Source organism: Phyllostomus discolor, chromosome X, assembly GCF_004126475.2.
Source record: "Phyllostomus discolor isolate MPI-MPIP mPhyDis1 chromosome X, mPhyDis1.pri.v3, whole genome shotgun sequence".
Classification (NCBI taxonomy): domain Eukaryota; kingdom Metazoa; phylum Chordata; class Mammalia; order Chiroptera; family Phyllostomidae; genus Phyllostomus; species Phyllostomus discolor.
In genome coordinates, this window is record NC_050198.1 from 37,943,120 (window position 1) to 37,963,416 (window position 20,297).

At 37.9% G+C, this 20,297-nt stretch overlaps 2 protein-coding genes across 2 annotated transcripts in view; one reads left to right on the forward strand and one right to left on the reverse strand.

Moving 5' to 3' along the window:
* F8 (coagulation factor VIII) overlaps positions 1–20,083 on the forward strand; it is a 195,584-nt gene extending 175,501 nt beyond the window's left edge. Inside the window, exons 20-23 of the mRNA XM_036016343.1 lie at positions 8,119–8,263; positions 8,672–8,820; positions 9,660–9,836; positions 19,080–20,083. Of these exons, the coding sequence (XP_035872236.1) occupies positions 8,119–8,263; positions 8,672–8,820; positions 9,660–9,836; positions 19,080–19,235 (627 nt within the window). The 3' untranslated portion in view covers positions 19,236–20,083. The remainder of the gene's footprint in view (positions 1–8,118; positions 8,264–8,671; positions 8,821–9,659; positions 9,837–19,079) is intronic.
* LOC114505113 (histone H2A-Bbd type 2/3-like) lies at positions 527–889 on the reverse strand. The gene has a single exon (XM_028522997.2). It carries the CDS (start codon positions 884–886, stop codon positions 527–529), a length of 360 nt encoding a protein of 119 aa, XP_028378798.1. The 5' UTR covers positions 887–889.
* Positions 20,084–20,297: the final 214 nt, after the last annotated feature.

Below are 20,297 nucleotides of genomic sequence, written 5' to 3' on the forward strand. Positions count from 1 at the left end.
CCTTCCATCCACTGCCCCGCTGGAGGCCATGCCAAGCCCTTTGTCCCCTCCTCCATCCAGCACCCGAGTTGGCATGACACAGTCACCTTATCACGATGCCTTAGTCACGGTCTGGGTACTCCACCCCAATGAATACCATCCTTTGGGGGACTTTGATGGGCTTTGACTTGCTCAGAGGCCGTGGGGGAGTCTTCCTCACCCCATCCTCACAGCCATCTCAGGCAGCCTCTCCCACCCAGGGCCACGGCCTGCACTGTCACCCCCAGAGGCCGCTCCTCTCGCCATCCCTGATTCCACCCTCACCCACCAGCAGACACCACCCCGCCCCGATCCCTCCAAGGAGTTCAGTCTCTCAACCACCACGCAGACACAGTGACCGAAGCAGGCACATGGGTTTCTTTCAAGTGTAAACAGTTTATTTTCAATGACTTTGCCCAAGGCACCAGGCAGGCACGGGCTACTTGGGCTGCGAACAGGCCTGACGCCCTGGGGTTGAGGCCCGGAGAAGCCACGTCCTGTTGGGCAGCTACTGCCAGCCCGGGGCCACTTGGGAAACAGTGGTGCTCCCAAAGAAGACACTGAGCAGCGCGTTGTTGTGGATGGCCATGTCCACGAGCTGTGGGGTGATGCGCCTGCAGCCGCTTCTCTGGGCCTCGTTCCCGGCCAGCTGCAGGACCGTGGCGGTCAGATACTGCACGATGGCCGCAAGGAACACGGGTGCAGATGGGGTCAGATGCTGGGCGTAGTGGCCTTCGCGCAGGAGGCGCTCCAGGTGGCTGACCGAGAAAAGCAGCTCAGCTCTGGCGGTGCGGGTGCGGGTGCGGGTCCGCCTCTGGCGACGGTGACCGGTACCGGACGACCCCCTACGGCTCCTTCGACCAGGCATGCTGGGCGTTGGGTGCTCTTGGTCCCACCGGCGTAGCTCTGCAGTGCGCTGCGGGGTGCTGCGGGGTGCGGCAAGGTGCGGCAAGGTGCGGCAAGGTGCGGCAAGGTGAGATTGGGCAGTTGGTCCCAACCTCCCTAGATGGCTGGTACACAGGTTCCTACTGCGTATCCTAGCAACCACAGACTGGCCCCTGGTTGGTGGAGGCGCATGCTGTGTGACACAGGCGTTCCATGAGGTCACCACTTTCCCATTGGCCCCGGCGGGCCTGGGCCTGCCAAGAGAGGGCGCTGGCGGCACCCTGGGCACGCGGCCCACTGGGCCCTCCCTTCGACGGAGCTCTCTCTTTCCACGGGACAGGAACGTTGTATGGAAAAAGCAACAAACGCGTATGGTCCCGTGGCACCAGGTCAACACTCGTGGTGTCGGACGGCCATCAAAACTGTCTACTTCCACAACACTGGGACCACCCAAAAAGAAACCCCTGTCCCCATGAGGCAGTCATTCCCCGCTGCCCGCCCCCTGCCCCGCTCCCCAGGCCAACAACCTCTCCTCTCCCCCAGAACCCAGGCTAATAGGAGCCTTCTTCCTGTACATAGACGTGTGGCTACTCGAGAGACTTCCAGAGATGCCATCATACAATAAATAGGTGGCCTTGTGTGTCTGGCTGCTTTCACTTAGCATAATGTTCTCGATATGGTTCACTCACATGCCAGCACGCGTCAGCACCTGAGTCTTCTTCCATTGTGTGGGTGGACGACGCGTTGTGCACCCGTTCATCAGTTGGTGGGCATTTGGGTGATTTTCACCTTCTGGCTGTTGTGACTAGCGCTGTGGTGAACATTCCTGTACAGGCTTCTGTTTGAACACCTGTGTTCAGTTCTTCTGGGTATATATCTAGCAGTGGAATTGCCAGGCCATAAGGTCATTCTATGTTTAACTTACTGAGGAACCGCCCAGCTGATGTCCACGGTGGCAGTGCCATTTTGCACTCCCAACAACAGTGTATGAAGGTCTCACTTTCTCCACATCCTCACTAGTACTTGTTGTTTATTGATTTATTGATGATACCCATTTTGACAGGTGTGAGGTGATACCTTTTTGTGGTTTTAATTTGCATCTCTCTGATGAGTGGTGACATTGAGCATCTTTTCATATGTCTATTGGCCATTTATATGTCCTCTTTGAAGAAGTGTCTATTCAGGTCCTTTAACTATTTTCTAAATCAGATTGTTCGGGTTTTTGTTAGTTTGGGTTTTTTTGGTGTTGACTTTTGTAAATTCTTTTTTTAAAGATTTATTTATTTATTTTTAGAGAGGGAAGGGAGGGAGAAAGATAGAGAGAGAGACATCAATGTGCGGTTGCTGGGGGCCGTGGCCTGCAACCCAGGCATGTGCCCTGGCTGGGAATCGAACCTGGGATACTTTGGTTCGCAGCCCGCACTCAATCCACTGAGCTACACCAGCCAGGGTGACTTTTGTAAATTCTTTACAAATTTTGGATATTAACTCCTTATCAGATCTATCACTAAATTTGTTCTCTCATTCTGTGGGTTGTCTTTTTATTTTGTTGATGGTTTCCTTCGTTGTGCAAGATCTTTTTAGTTTGAGGTAGTCCCATTTGGGTTTTTTGTTGTTGTTTTTGTTTTCCTTGCCTTAGGAGATATATCAGTAAATATATATTGCTACAAGCAATGTCCAGGATTTTACTGCCTGTTTTTTCCTCTAGGATTTTTATGGTTTCAGGTCTAACATTTAAGTCTTTAATCCATTTTGAATTTGTTCTTGTATGTGGTGTAAGAATATGGTCTAGTCTCATTTTTCTGCACTTATCTGTCCAATTTTCCCAACACCATTAATTGAATAAACTATCTTTGTATGTGCTTGCTTCCTCTGTTGAATATTAATTAACTACAAAAATGTGGGTTTATTTCTGGGCTCTTTATTCTGTTCCATTGATCTGTGTGTCTGATTTCATGCCTGTACCAGGCTGTTTTGACTACCATGTCCTTATAGTGTAGTTTGATATTAGGTAGTGTGATTCCTCCAACTTTGTTCTTTTTTTCTAGAGATTGCTGTTGCTATACAGGGCCTTTTGTGGTTCCATATACATTGTAAAAATACTTGTTCTAGTTCTGTGATATATAGGAAGGACTTGTGGACATGGACAAAAGTGTGGTGATTGTAGCAGGGAGGGAGATATAAGAGGACTAAATGGCAATGGAAAAACAAACAAACAAATAAACAAATAAATAACTGAACAAAGGGTCATACAGCATGATCAACTGGGTTTTATTCATAGGATGCAAGGTTGGTCCAATATGCACAAATCAATAAATGTGATGCATCACATAAACAAATGATAAAATGATATGATTATATCAATAGATACAGAAAAAGCTTTTGACAAAATGCAGCATCCATTTATAATCCTAAAAACTCTCATCAAAGTGGGAATAGTTGCAACACATCTGCACATAATGACAAATCCACAGCTAATATCATATCCAATGGTGAAAAACTGAAAGCATTTCCCTGCAGATCAAGAACAAGACAGGGATGCCCACTTTCAACACCCTTATTCAACATAGTACTGAAAGTCCTAGCTACAGTAATCAGACAAGAGAAAGAAATAAAAGGCATCCAAACTGGAAAGAAAGGAGTAAAACTGTCATTATTTGCAGATAACATGATACTGTATATAGAGAACCCTAAAGAGTATACCAAAAAACTACTAGAACTGATAAATAAATTTAGTAAAGTAGCAGGATATAAAATAAATATCCAGAAATTGGTTGCATTTAGCACACCAATAATGAACTATCAGAAAGGGAAACTAAGAAAACAGTACCATTTAAAATTGGATTAAAAAACATACCTAGGAATAAATTTAACCAAGGAAGTAAAATTTGTACTCAGAAAATTATAAGACACTGAAGAAAGAAATTAAAGCAGATACAATAAGTGGAAATACATGCTGTGTTCATGGATAGGAAGAATTAACATTCTTAAACTGTCCATATTACCCAAAGAAACCTATAAATTCAATGCAGTTCTTATCAAAATAGCAATGATTTATTTCACAGAAGTAGAACAAACAAGCCAAAAATTTATATGGAACCACAAAAGACCCTGAATAGCCTCAGCAATCCTGAGAAAGAACAAAGTTGGAGGAATCATGTTATGTTTATCAAACTATACTATAAGGCCATAGTAACCAAATCAGTGTGGTATTGGCATAAATACAGATATATAGATAAGTTGAACAGAATAGAAAGCCCAGAAATAAACCCATGCCTGTATGGTCAATTAATATTTGACAAAGGAAGCAAGAACATACAATGGGGTAAAGAGTCCATTCAAGAAATGGTAATGGGAAAATTGCACAGATACATGCACAAAATGAAACTAGGACAGCTTTTTACACCGCATAAAAGAATAAACTCAAAATCTATTAAAGACTTAAACTTAAGACTCAAAATAATAAAATTCCTAAAAGAAGCACAGGCAAGCAAAATCTTAGACATTTCTCGTAGTAATATTTTTTTCTGATATATCTCATCAGGCAAGGAAAACAAAAGACAAATTGGACTACATTTAACTAAAAAGAAACCATCAACAAAATGAAAGACAACTGAATGGGAGAACGTATTTGCTAATGATACATCTGATAAGGGGCTTATATCTGAAATTTATAAAGAACTCATACAACTCAACACTAAAAAAAAAAACACAAACCCCAAACAATACAATTAAAAAATGGGCAAAGGACCTGAATAGACACTTCTGCAGAGAGGACATACAGATGGGCAATAGATATATGAAAAGATGCTCTACATCACTAATCATCAGAGAAATGAAAATTAAAACCACAATGAGATATTACCTCACATCTGTCAGCATGGCTACCATCAATAAAATAACAAACAAGTGTTGGCAAGATTTAGACAAAAGGTCACCCTCATGCACTATTGGTGAGAATGCAGACTGGTGCAGACACTATGGAAAATAGTATGGAGGTTTCTCAAAAAATTAAAAATGAAACTGCCTTATGACTCAGCAATTCTACATCTGGATATATATATATATCTAAAGAAGCCCAACATATTAATTTGAAAAAATATATACACCCCTATGTTCATTGCAGCATTATGTATAGTAGCCAAGCTATGGAATAAACCCATGTTCCCATCAATACATGAGTCGATAAAAACCTGTGGTACAGGTATGCAATGGAATACTACTCAGCCAGAAAAAGGAACAAAATCTTACCATTTGCAGAAGCATGCATGCACTTAGAGGATATTATGCTGAGAAAAGTAAGTCAGTCAGAGAAAGACAAATACCATATGATTTCACATATAGGTGGATTCTAAAAAAACAGTAAAAAACAAACACATCCACATATACAGAGAACAAACTGATGGTTGCCAAACATGAGGAGGTGGGACATGTGATGAAAAAGGTGGAAAGGATTGAGAATTACACATTGTACCAGTCAGAATGGCCATCAAAAACAAATCAACAAACAAGTGTTAGGTTGTGAAGAAAAGCAAACCCTGGTGTGCTGTTGGCAGGAATGCAGACTGGTACAGCCACTGTGGAAAGTAGTATGGAATTTTCTCAGAAAACTAAAAATCAAAGTGCCTTTTGACCCAGCAATTCCACTGCTGGGATCATACCCTAAGAATCCTGAAACACCAGTTCAAAAGAAACTAGCTACCCCAATGTTCATAGAAGCACAATTTAAAATCGCCAAGGGTTGGAAGCAACCTAGGTGGCCATCAGTAAATAAGGGGATCAAAAAACTATGATACACTTATACAGTGGAGTACTACACAGCAGAAAGAAAGAAGGAACTCCTGCCCTTTGTGACAGCATGGATGGAACAGGAGAGCATTATGCTAAGTGAAATAAGCCAGGTGGTGAAAGACAAATACCATATGATCTCACCTATAGGTGGAATCTAATCAACAAAACAAGCAAGCAAGCAAAATATAACCAGAGACATTGAAATAAAGAACAAACTGACAATAACTACTGGGGATGGGGGAGGGGATAATGGAAGGAAAAAGGAGTAGAGTTATTAAGGAATATGTATAAAGGACACATGGACAAAGCCAAAGGGAGTAGTGGGGGGATGGAGACAGCGGTACTTGAACAACAATAAAAAAAAGAGAATTACACATTGGTAGTTTCAAAATAGTCACAGGGATGTAAAGTACAGCATAGGAAATATAATCAGTAACATTGCAATAATTGTGTATGGTGCCAGCTTGGTACTGAAAATATCAGGGGGAACATTTGTAAAGTATATGATTGTCTAACCACACTGCTGTACACCTGAAACTAGTACAAAATAATATTGAATGTAAGTATAATAGAGAAAAATTTTAGAAAAATAATGCAACCCATATGAAACAAGATGTTATCAATTGTTGAGGAACTGGAAAGCTGAAAACTTTATTACCTTGGTCAAAAGATAAGCTTATCCATTCCCCTCTTCTTTTAAGTGACATAAAGACATAGTTTGAAAATACAAAAAAAAATGAAATAAAATAAATGCCAAATTAGAAAATCATAAGGTTTCATGAGTACTGTATCTTAGTAATGGGATCCACCTGGTTTAATGTAAAAGGGTATTTTTGTATCATTAATGATTTATTTGTCTTGACCTCTTACTATTTGATTATAATATTTCTACTTGTTTATTTGTGTGATGTTACTTTTGATGCTTCTGTAAACATTTCTGTTATGTGCCACTAGTTTTTCTTCAGTTAGCAGGTAATCTAGGGAGGGAGGGAAAAAAACAGAAACCCAATCACTGTGAAAAGTTTTTTAACATCAGTAAGTTGAAAACAAACTAAAAAGATAATAAATGATCCAATTAATACTAAAAAAATACATTTAGTAGAATTAACCAGTGAAACCATCTAGGACAATTCCTGGCACATAATATAAAGAATCTAGAATTTGTGTAATCATTAACTATTTGTTGAATTAATACATTGTCTCTCTAAGGTTTCTAATCAAGACACAAAGACTCAGTAAAAAATGAAGCACATATACTTATTTTTTTCTTTATTTTTTTATTTTTTATTTTAATCATTGTTCAAGTACAGTTGCAGATACATTTATAAAAATAATGCTGTAATTTATGGGGAAATGCTATACACTTATTAATATTTTTTCCCATAGGAGAAATATTTTTTAAAATTTTCTAAATTCTTCATAATACTATAACTCTGATATGTGGTTCAGGGTGGGGCAGAAAATAGATTTACAGTTGTGAGTACATGAAACAGAGCTTATTCTTGTATTATTATTTATTAATGATTACATTATTTTCCATATGAACAACTATAAACCCACTTTTCCCCACCCTGTATAACAAACTTACATTGATTCATATATTAGTGTATTCAAGCAGATACAGAGGACCAAGTATTTTATGAGATATAATTTTCAACTTTTCTTATACTATAAGGCATGTTTTAATTCTAGGTCTTTTCAATTGGCATTACTACCATATTTTTCAAACTGTGTTCCTTTTCCCTTAAATATGTTATGTACTTTTCTCTAGAATGTAGACATGTCAAGGCCCTAAATTCCATATGTTGGATATTAACAATTTTCTCATGAATTCATACATAAGGAATCATTAATTAATTAATGCTGCACAGTTCACACATACACACACAGAGCCCACATTTTTTTAAATTGAGGTGACATTGGTTAGAACACTTGACTGCAGAGCCCAAATTCTTAGAAGATTGTTGAAACTAGTATGATAAGCTGCTGAGTCCCAGTCCTATTTCACAGCTGACTCTGCCCTAAACTAGTGCTTCTCAAATTTCATGTTCTGATTCAGTAAATCTGGAATAGGGCCCAAGATATTACATTTCTAATTGCTCTGAAGTGATGCTGATATTGCTGGTCTGTAGCCCACACTGGATTAGCAAAGCCCTAAATGGCTTCCTCAGCTGTTGGTGAACATTTTACAGGGCCCCAAAATACACTACTTCACCTGCACATGCCTAATCTTCCTTTTTCCATTCCTCTTCTGTGTTTTTCTCCTTCGTGAACTCTATCCTAACACCTGTCTAGCCAGAATGGTTTTGAGTGTTGGTTGCTTTTGAGAAATGCACAAAGCAAAATTAGAAGGAAGATATAATTGGGAGGAATTGCTTTTTGCTCTGTCTTCACTTTACACGTATCTGTGCTAATCCTCTACAGGTATTCTTTGGGAATGTGGATTCATCTGGAATAAAACACAATATTTTTAACCCTCCAATTATTGCTCGGTACATACGTTTGCACCCAACACACTACAGCCTCCGTAGTACTCTTCGCATGGAGTTGATGGGCTGTGATTTAAACAGTAAGTACCAAGTCATCTCATCTCCTGCCACCTCCCAACCATGAGTAGGATACTTAATTAATGGTCCTAGTTTTCCAGAGACTGGGGGTTTTCTCAGCACATAGAACTTTAATGCTAAAACCAGCACAGTCCTGGGCAAATCCAGGACTTGGTCATTCTAACCATGAGATTCCTCATGGGCAGCTGCCTCCTATGTTACTATTAATATGGCAAATCGAAGTCAAACAAAGCTGAACAGAGCTGACCAAAAAAACAAGGGGATGTTAACAGTGACAGAATCAATGCAAAGTTAATACCTGATAAATGACATCGTGGTGACAGTAGTCCTAGAGTGCCAGTAGAGACAGGTTAGTGGAACCAAGGCTACCTCTTGTCCTTGTGATTACATTGTGCTTTCATTTCTTTGAGGTTGCAACATTCCACTAGGAATGGAGAGTAAAGTAATATCAGATGCACAGATTACTGCCTCATCCTACTTAAACAATATGTTTGCTACCTGGTCTCCTTCACAAGCCCGACTTCACCTCCAGGGGAGGACTAATGCCTGGAGACCCCAGGTAAGAGGCAACAAATTTTCTATTTAACTGATGCAGAATGGGAAGTAGTGGTCGGGAAACAATAAGGAAAGCCCTTGATTGTTTCTTCAGAGGTATTTCTGTCACCTGGTTGTTCCAAAAGAGTGTCAAGAAAGGTTGACTGTGAACAGAAAAACCCAGAGATATTTAGTGGTGCCATGTGATTTCACACAGCATTTATTGGGGGAAATGATCCCTAATTCAACCATCTGTAAACAGAGTCTCTATATGCAGTAATAGGCTATTATCTGTCAAAGAACTGTAGTAGCTAAAGTCTAGTTTTATAGAGAGAAATATCAATAATTAGCTCTCTTTGCAGGTTTCTCAGTGCCTCAAAGAAAAGGGTCACAGTCGTGTAGATTTCATTGGGCACAGTTCTTTCCCAGAACCACTCAGTATGTGATTTCTCAATCACTGAATAGTTTTGTGTGTGTTTTTTGGATGAATGAAGTTAATGGTCTCTGCATATTGTATTGTATTGTATTGTATTGTATTGTATTTCCTCCAGGGGCTTATTTTAAACAAAACAGGTTATAGAATACATTGCTAAACTTGCAATACTGTAGTCAGTCTCTATATGGCTCATATATTCATTCAGCAAGCATTTACTAAGCACCTTTTAAATAGCTGACCCTGGGGATACTGAAATAAATAATGAAAATTTTAGCCCTTAAGTTACTTAGAGTCTAAAAAGGGAGGCTGACAAGCAAATGATTAAAATGCAGAGTGTAAGTGCTGTGACATGGTTAATAAGAAGGGATTTGGGTATCTCTGGGAGCAACTAGTGACCAACAGGATACTAGTCTAACTAACTTCCTCAGGTGAATAATCCAGAAGAGTGGCTGCAAGTGGACTTCCGGAAGACAATGAAAGTTACAGGAATAACCACCCAGGGGGCGAAATCTCTCCTTACCAACATGTATGTGAAGGAGTTTCTCATCTCCAGTAGTCAAGATGGCCATAACTGGACTCCGTTTCTTCAGAATGGCAAAGTTAAGGTACGTTGCTATCATAGGAAAGGCACAGATCTGTCCTAAAGCTTGGTATTTAAAGATATAGCTAGGTTGATACATGATCAGATTTTCAGGGTAAACTTTACTGAGTATCTATAGTAATAGAGTGACACCATGAAAAGCATTTTGAGAGGACACAGTGACTCCAAGCAAGGGTATATAATCCCTACCAACAACAGCAAAAAAACAAACAAACAAAAAAACCACCTCTTTTTTCTTTTCTTTTTTTATTGTTGTTCAAGTACAGTTTTCTGCCTTTCCTCCCCACCCCAGCCCAACCCCCAAGCCCTCCCCACCACTCTCCCGTTTCCACACCACTCCCCGCCCCCGTTATTGTCCATGTGTCCTTTATAATTGTTCCTGCAAACCCTTCACCCTTTTCCCCTGAAATTCCCTCCCCTCTCCCTTCTGGTCACTGTCAGCCTGTTCTCAATTTCAGTGTCTTTGGTTATATTTTGCTTGTTCATTTGCTTTGTTGATTAGGTTCCTGTTAAAGGTGAGATCATATGGCATTTGTCTTTCACTGCCTAGCTTATTTTGCTTAGTATAATGCTTTCCAAGAACCTTTATTTTAAAATAATAACCTTAAATCAGAGCAAAGAGGTGAAAATGAGACAATGTAAAATAAAGAAACTTTCCTAAGGGAAATGCTTATATTAGTGTTGTTATCAGGACACAAAGTTTTGAGCAAAATGCAAGGAAAACTGAATGTGAGACTTCTGCATTGAGTAAGTAATGAACCCAGAAGGAGCTAAAATAGATAATGGTGAAAAGAAGGGCAAGGGCCTAGTCAAAGAACACATATGAATGACCCCACGGACATGGACAAAAGTGTGGGAATTGACTGTGGGAGCAGGGGCTGGGGGGGCTGTAGGCTAGGCGGAAGAGGGCAAAGGGGGAATAATGGGGACAACTGTAATAGAATAACAATAAAAAATTTTTCAAAGAAAAAAAATAAAGTAGTTGCAAATAAGTAAGTAACACCTCCTGACGTCTGGAAGACCCATTTTCAAATCCACACTAGAAGAAAGCATTCCTAGTTTAGGTCTCCAGGATTCCCACATATTAAAGCAATAAGATCATAAACATAGATAAGCAATCATAAAACACAACAAAACTACTAGACTGTGAGCAGAAACAATCAATACAGATTTATAACCTGAACAACATCCAATTGACATTATCAGATATATATTATGAAATAATTATGCATAAAATATTTAAAGCAATAAACTATAGAAACATAAAAATAAATGACAAATTATCTAAAATTATAAGGTAGTTTCTGGGGGAAAACAATACTTTTAGAAATAAAAAACATAATTGTTGAAGTTTTAAAATAAAAAAAAACAATAGCAAATTAGGCACAAAGAGAATTGAGTCAATCGGAAGATATATCTGAAGAAATTACCCAGAACAGCACAGGAGATGAAGCATATAAAAAATAAATTAAGACAAATATGTCATGGAGAGAAAGCCTAACATACATAATTGAAATTTCAGAATGAAAGGAAAGAAATAGTGGAGAAGTAGCAAACAAACAAGGATGACCACTTTTGTCATTTCTATTCAACATTGTACTGGACGTTATAGCCAGAGAAATTAAGTGAGAAAAAGAAATAAAAGCCATCCAAATTGGAAATAATCAAGTAAAACTATTTCTCTTTGCCAATGATATGATATTATATGTAGAAAATCCTAAGGAATCCACAAAAATAAAACTTTTAGAGCTAATAAATGAATTCAGCAAAGTTGCAGAATACATGATCCACACACAAAAATTAGTTGCATAAGCAATGAAAAATCCAAAAAGGAAATTAGGAAAATAATTTTATTTACAATAGCATAAAAAAGAATAAATTATTTAGGAATAAACTTAACCAAGGAGTTGCAAAGCTTGTACACTGAAAACTACAGAACAGTGCTGAAAAATTAAAGATAATCTAAATAAATAGAAAGATATCCCAGGTTCATGGCTTGGAAGGCTTAATAGTGTTAAGATGACAATACCATCCAAAGCTATATACAGATTCAGTGCAATCCCTATCAAAATCCCAGTGCAATCCCTATCAAAATCCCAGTGGACTTTTTTGCAGAAATGGACAAGCTGTTCTAGTAATTCATATAGAAATTCAAGGGACCCAGACTAGCCAAAGCAATCTTGAAAAGAACAAAGTTGGATGACTCACAATTCCCAATTTCAAAACTTACTACAAAGCTGCAGTTATCAAAACAGTGTGGTGTTGACATAAAGATAGATCAGTGGAGTAAAATTGAAGTCCAGAAATCAGCCTATACATCTATAAGTTGATCTTCTTTTTTAAAAAATTGGTTTCTTTTTTTAGATTTTGTTTATTTTATTTTTAGGCAGACTGGAAGGGTGGGAGAAAGAGAGGGAGAAAAACATCAGTGTGTGGTTGCCTCTCCTGTGCCCCCTACTGAGGACCTGGCCCACAACCCAAGCATGTGCCCCAACTGGGAATCGAACCAGCGACTCTGTGGTTCTCAGGCCACTGCTCAATCCACTGAGCCACACCAGCCAGGGTAATAAATTAATTTTCAGTAAGCATGCCAAGACCACTCGATAGAAAAAGAATAGTCTCTTCAACAAATAGTGCTGAGAAAACTGGATATCCACATGCAAAAGAATTGTTACCACACACCATATAAAAAATAGTTAATGGATCAAATACTGAAATATAAGAGCTAAAACTCTGAGACTGTTAGCAAAAAATATAGGGGTAAATATTGATGACCCTGAATTTGACGATGGTTTCTTAGGTGTGACACCATGATCACAAAAAAAAAAAAAAGAAAAAGAAAAATAGATATAGTAGACTTCTTTAAAATTTTTTCATGCATTGAAGGCTACTCTCAACAAATTGAAAAGACAACCCACTCATTGGGAAAAAAAATATTTGCCAATCCTGTTTGATAAAGGATCTAGTATCCAGGATATAAAAGAACTCTTAACTTCAATAACAAAGCAACAATTGAATTTAAAAATAGACAAAAGACTTCAACAGGCATTTCTCCAGGGAAGATATACAAATGTCCAACAAACACATGAATGAACATCAACATCACTCATCATTAGGAAAATGCAAATCAAAACCAAAATAAGATATCACTTCACACCCATTAGTATGGCTATATATTTTTTTAAAACACAGAAAATAAAAAGTATTAGGAAGGATGTAGAAAAACTGGAACCCACATTCCTGATGGGAATGGAAGATGGGGCAGCCACCATAGAGAACATTTTGGTGGTCCCTCAATAAGGTAAACATAGCATTTCCATATGATCCAGAAATTCCACTACTGGGTACATATGCAAAAGAATTGAAAATATGCAATTAACAAAAACTTGGAGATGAATGCATTTAGCAGCTTCAACAAGATAAAAGTACTGATACATGCTACAACATGGATGAAACTTTCAAACACGCTAAGTGAAAGATGCCAGACATAAAAAGCCACATATTGTATAATTCCATTTATATGAAATACCCAGAATAAGCATATATCTAGAGACAGAAAACATACTTTAAAATGGGCAAGATGGTAAATTTTATTTTATATACATTTTACCACAACAAAAAGAAACGAGAAGACACATACATTACCAAAATGAGGGTGATGAGTTGACAGCTGATTTCTAAACAAGAATGGAAATCAGAAGATAGTTAATAATATTTATATTAAGGAAAAATCTGAAACCTCCTTGCCAAAACAAAAAAGTCAAGTGAAAATTTCTCTAATGCATTACAGCAAAAGCTAAGAAACTTTCCTACATACATGAGTGATTTACAATCTAGTAAAATCCTCCCAACATAAAAATTAGTAGGATATTTACTATTTATCAGTAAATTTGAAAATTAGATTAAATTAATTAATTGATAGTAAATGTAACTTACTAAAGGAAAAGGAAATCTTGGAACTCCTAAACCCTTTAAGAAATTGCACTGGTGTTCAAAATCTTTTTACAATGAAAACTCCAAATCCAGATGGCTATATGCAATACTCTATCAAATTTTGAAGGGAGAAATAATACCAATATTCTTTTAGAAAAATGAAAAAAGTGCATATTATCCAACTTCTTATGATGAGAACAAAACCCAGCAAGGACAATTCTATTAGAAAGGAAAATAATAGGCTAATTCTATTCATGAATATACATCTAAAATAAAATATGAGCAATGTGTATCCAAGTTAGATTTATCTTAGGAATGCAGTGTTGGCTTTAACATTAGAAAATTAATATAGTCCATCACATTACTGGACTGAAGGATTACATAAGCAATAAATGCTGAAAAAAAAGCATTTTATAAAATTCAACATCTATTCTTAATGAAAAAGTTAACAAAATGAGACTAGAAGGGAAATTTTTAAAAATATTTTATTTATTTATTTTTAGAGAGAGGGGAAAGGAGGGAGAAAGAAAGGGAGAAAAACATTGATCAGTTGTCTCTCACACGTCCCCAACCAGGGATCTGGCCTGCAGCCCAGGCGTGTGCCCCACACTGGGAATAGAACCAGTGACCTTTCTGCTGTGGTCCAGCCGCAGCTAGGTCCAGGGGTTCCTGAAAGGTGGGTAAGGTGTTGGCGATGGGAGACAGACGACAACACGCCTCAGAGGACAGTGATGCTTTGTTCCGTTTATTGCAAGTACAAGCAGGTTTTTATACTTTCATTTTTAGCAGTGATTGACATTTGCAATTAGGTAAAGCAGAAAAAAAATTAATACAAAGGTAACCAGGAAAAATACAAAAATTCCCATAAATTCAGTTATATTAAACAAAGATTATTTTAACCAGGAGAGCCATAAATCAGACAATTAGAAATAGCTGTATGTACAGAATTTGAATGTCTTATTGTTTATTCAAGTTCTCAGAATTTATCATGGGGTAAAAGGATACGCTAAATTGAATAGAGGTTATAGGAAATTTATTATAAGGCCTTTGTGATGTCTAACTTACCTATTTACCTTTTCTGTCTAAAATATTTCTCTATGTACCATGGACTCTAACTCCCTGGTAACTGTTTCTATGTGCTTAATTTATAACAGTTAACCAGCTTTTCTTATTTCTTTGCCTGTCTAACTCTATTTGATATATACTCCTATTCAAGGTAAAGGCGGGGCTGTTACTCCAATAACTTTTAGACAATCAGGGGCTATTTCATTAGAGGGGATTTTATTCTTTGGTCAAGAAATTATTTTATACAACTTCATAGGAATTATGCGAATCAATAAACCTGAGATACAGGTATCTAACAATCCCACCACCTTTTAATCTCCAAAACAAACATGTAAGGAGAGATAAACAGGAAATTCAGCTATAGTAAACCCTTTTTGTTCCTTAGTAAATAAACACCAGGGAGGTCTGCTTTGAGCTAGCCTTTCCATGAAATTTAGACTATTATAAAACACTTGAACTTCATCCTAATTGACCATTCTAATGCCACCTTCATTATATGCTCCTGTATAAGGCAATGGGAGATCTGGAACCCTCTGGAGACTATGGCTATTAGCTCCTTTTGGGGGATACCATAATTTGCCAATAACCTAATATGGTATCCCTGGGCTATGGGTAAGGGTCTATATAGTTTTTTCTCATTTTCTTGAAAGACTCTTTGTATCTATGGGTAAGGAACAGGCATGGGAAAGCCCGCCAATAATTCAGCCTGTTGTAACTGATTTATGAATTCTTTTATGGGAACAATCAGGGATAATTTCTTACTCAGGTTTATAAACACCTTATTTAAAACAATCTGGGCATGATTCAATAGCCTAGGGAGAACTAGCTGTCCCTTCAGAATTTCCCTCAAAATCAATCATTGACTCTTTTTGAGCCTCTTTCTTCTCATGGCCTGTTCTTATGGGAATCAGGGTACAAAGTAAGACCATGATTAATATTAGCAAGGAAATTATTAAAGGTAATCCCCAGAAAAGTTACTGTCCCCCTTTGTATGCCACGCTCTCTTCCAGGAAGATGGATTCCTTGAATGCCCTCTTTCCATGTTCAGACCTTGTCAAAAAACATGGTTGGAAGAGGGCATGGCACCTTTCAGTTGGCAAGCCAGCACTCAATCTAGTGAGCCACACCAGTCAGGGCTAGAAGGGAAATTTCTTAGTCTGATAAAGGGCATTCACAAAACTCTTACAACAAGTACATTTTAGGTGAAAACACAGAGAACTTTCCCTTTGAGATTGAGAATAAGATAAGGATGCCCACTGAACCAATTATGTATTGCTGCATAAGAAACTACCCAAAAACTCGGTCAGAATTTTATGGATCAGGAATTTAGGTCAGTCTGGCTGGCTGGCTGGTTTGTCCGTGAGCCATGTGACATCAGTGGGAATAGAGAGATGGATCCACTTCCTAGATGGCTTCCTCCCTCACAAGTCTTGATGTTTCTATCCACACGGTATCTCTTCAAGGCCTAAGTCTTTCCATATAGTGTATGTATATATATATATACTATTATATATATAATATATATTATATATAATAATTATATATATAATTATTATATATATTATATATCATATATATGTGAGATATATATTATCTCATATATATATATGAGATAAAACCATTGGTAACCCACCTACAGAATAACTAGAAGACAGAAAATACTATAAGTTTCAATTTGCAAGTAAGTAGGAAATAGACCTGCAAAGCTATCTGACCTAGCTCCAGAACTCACTCTGAAGAGAGTTCAGAAGAAACTGTGAAAAAGAAAAAAAAGACGAAAGGTCAGTGTAAGACCTAGTAATGGTAAAACACAGATGAAGTCACTTCTAAAAAGAGAAAGTCACACCCTGAGTGATGAAGCACCAATATTTGAGACCTGCTGGATCATAGCATTGGCTTGTGGAGAGCTGAAAGGAAAGAGATTGAAAGTGTGTGGAACTGGAGGTGGCAGATTTGCAAAAGCAGTTTTTTCTGTTGAAGGAAGATACATATCTTGGAGGCTTGGTGATGGACCAAAAAAAAGTCAAATGGTGGAAATTAAGTGTCATGTAAAACCAAAACCAAATCACAAAATCACAAGAAACCAAACCTCTTACTGTCCCATTAAAGAAATAAATTGCGTTTCATTTTATCAACAGTAGGGGGTACTCCTGTACTAAGAAATCTAATACGTCTCCCAAACCTTTTACAAAAGCACCTTGTATTGCTGGAACAAGAAAAAATAAAGAATTTCTAAATGTGATTGTGTGTTTGGTTCAGTCTCTTCTTTGCCTTCCGCTATGAGATAAAAATGTGGAAGAAATGACAAGATTAGAAAATCAGTTTGAAACTATCAATATACTATGTAATTTTTGTAAGGAACTTTAATGGATACTAAAACCTTTGGATAAAAGCTTAATGGGGAACAGATTATTTACATGGTGTCACAGATTGTTTGTTTGGAAAGGGAAATAGCCACCTTTGTAACAGAGAGATCTGGTGGACACCACCTTAACCAAGTGATCAAACTTTGTATCAATCGTGAGACAAACTGCTATCATGTGTCCCCTGATGTGATGTGGTAGGAAGGACACATCACCTACTACAGTATTCTCTAAAAATGTTTAACCAAAATGTAATAATTAGAAAACAGTCACGGAAATTTAGAATGTGGGACATTCTACAGCACAATATTCCTAGACTTTTAAAAATGTCAGTGCCCATCCCTGGCTGGTGTGGCTCAGTGGATTGAGTGACAGCCTGCAAACCAAAGGGTTGCCAGTTCAATTCCCAGTCAGAGCACATACCTGGGTTGCAGGCCAAGTCCCCAGTTGGGGGCCTCCGAGAGGCAACCACACATTGATGTGTCTCACCCTCTCTTTCTCCCTCCCTTCCCCTCTCTTTAAAAATAAATAAATAAAATCTTTTTTTTAAAGTAAGTGCCAGCCATAGCTCAGTGGATTGAGCATGGGCTGCGAGCCAAAGTGTCGAAGGTTTGATTCCCAGTCAGGGTACATGCCTGGGTTGCAGGCCATGATCCCCAGCAACCCCACATTGATGTTTCTCTCTCTCTCTTTCTCTCTCCCTTCCCTCTCTAAAAAAATAATAATAATAATAAAGTAAAAAAAACTACAAGAGAAAAAAAAAGTATCAAAAATTTCCAAAGTAAGTTTTCCAAGTCCAAATAGATAGATAGATAGATAGATAGATAGATAGATAGATAGACAGACAGATAGATTGAAATACCAATATCATGAAGGACAAAAAAGATCAGAGTGGAGGCTCTTCTACAATAGATTAAAGGGGGTTCAAAGAGATATACATTAAAGCAATGTGTGATCTTTTATCAAGTTCTGGATTGGAAAAACTATATAAATATATCATTGTGATATCACATTTGTTAGGTATAGTAACGTTATCCTGTGGTTATGTATAAAAATGACATTTTTAGGTTTGGTTTGTTGAAGTATTTGAGAGTAAAATGCCATGATTTTTACAACCTCTTCTCAGGTAGTTCAGAAAATATGTGTGTGTGTGTGTGTGTGTAAAGAAAGTAAACATATCAATATGTTAACAATTGATGTTCCTAGTTGAATGTTTAAGTGTTCATTTTATTGTTCTTTCAATTTCTTGAAGTTGATAATATTTCAAAATAAAAACCTTAGGGGAAATAACCAGAAATAAGTCTAACAGATGTGCAAGCCTCCAAATATAGCATAAACATTTCTTAAACAATCTCAGAACAGGAACCTTAATGTTTCTCAAAATGTTTCTCAAACTTCAACAAATGTTTACAGTGTATTTGCCATGTATATACATTATGCTTTATATTCTACAGTGAGTAAGGTCTCTGCTCTCGTGGAACTGACAGTTGGTGATGAAAACAGGGAACAGTCAATAACCATGTAAATGAATAAACTAGAAAATACTGAATGCTGTGAAGAAAGTGAAGTTGAGGTTTAGAGTCAACGAAAGTCCTATTTTACGTGGCATGGATCTCTCTAAAGAGATGGCATTTAAACTGAAACCCAAAAGATGAAAATGGAGCAGCAGAAGGCATAAGAGCATTCAGAGCACAGGGAACCACATATACAAAGGCTCTCATGATAAAAAGAGTTAGCATCATCCAAGAATTAAAGACAAAGGCCTCCACAGCAGGCAAGCAGGGTGCTCTTAATTCTAGATGTCACACCCACTTTCCCTGGCCATGTCGGGGAAGCTATTTTTTTTCTTGTTGGGCAACTAATAAATGCTATCATTACTCTTTCAGGTTTTTCAGGGAAATCAAGACTCCTTCAGACCTGTGGTGAACTCTCTAGACCCACCACTGCTGACTCGCTACCTTAGAATTCACCCCAAGAGCTGGATGCACCAGATTGCCCTGAGGCTGGAGGTTCTGGGCTGTGAGGCACAGCAGCTGTACTGAGCATAACAAGAAATAAAGTACAAGACCTTTGGCATTTTCAACGGAATAGTTCTGAGACCTTCATAAATTCTCCTGATCCAATAAAACAACTATAATGTAGAATTTCCTCCATAAAATGTAGTAAAATATAATTGTTTATATTTTATTATAATCATAGGATTTTCTTAAGTGCCCCCTCCCACCCCTATTAACCTGGTATCACTAGGATAACCAAGCATCCCAGTTTGGCCTGGACTGTCCCAGTTTAAGCAAAGCCCTTGCCAGTCCCCTTGCCCCTCTTTTCTAGGCCCAGACCATTCCCTAACTCCAGTCCAGCATGTCTCTCAGACTTGCCTTCTACCCCTGAGCCTGGCCTCTGAGTTACTTCCTGCCCTACATTGCCTTGGTGCTATCATTTTTCTACGTATTTCAAGTATGCAGTCCAAGCACACACTACCCTGAAGCTTCCCAAAGGAGTTGTCATTAATCCAGCATTTTATGGGAATGTTGCATCCTATTTAACTCCTAAGCTTTTCTACAGCTGCTTGAACACTGACTATATATATATATATATATATATATATATATATATATGGAAACCCATCTGGAAAGCATTCTCCTGCTGACAAATTAGGTCTCTCACATAGCCACCACTTCCTCCTCTGTAGAAAAACAATGTATTTAAACTTGGCAGAGATATTCATGATGTAAGCATTTCAGATTAGGTTTTGAATATTTAAAATAAAACTCTCACTTTTTTATTATCCTAGTCAAGCATGGAACAAAACATATTTGGGGATCATATCACCACAGCCTTGAAACCAAAAGGCAAAACATTTTAATAGTCTACAAAATGGAGCTAATGTAAGTACTATATTAAAATCTATTTTTGGCCCTGGATGGGTGGCTCAGTTGGTTGGAGAATCATCCTATACACCAAAAAGTTGCAGGTTCAATTCCTGGTCAGGGCACACACCTAGGTTGCAGGTTCAATCCAACCGATTGATCTTTATCTCTCTCTCTCTCTCTCTCCCCTTCCTCTCTCTCTTAAATTAATAAATATATCTTCAGGTGAGGGTTTCT

What these genes read in the sequence shown, in the direction of transcription:
- LOC114505113 (XM_028522997.2), bottom strand. Translation starts at nt 886, where the DNA reads ATGCCTGGTCGAAGGAGCCGTAGGGGGTCGTCCGGTACCGGTCACCGT.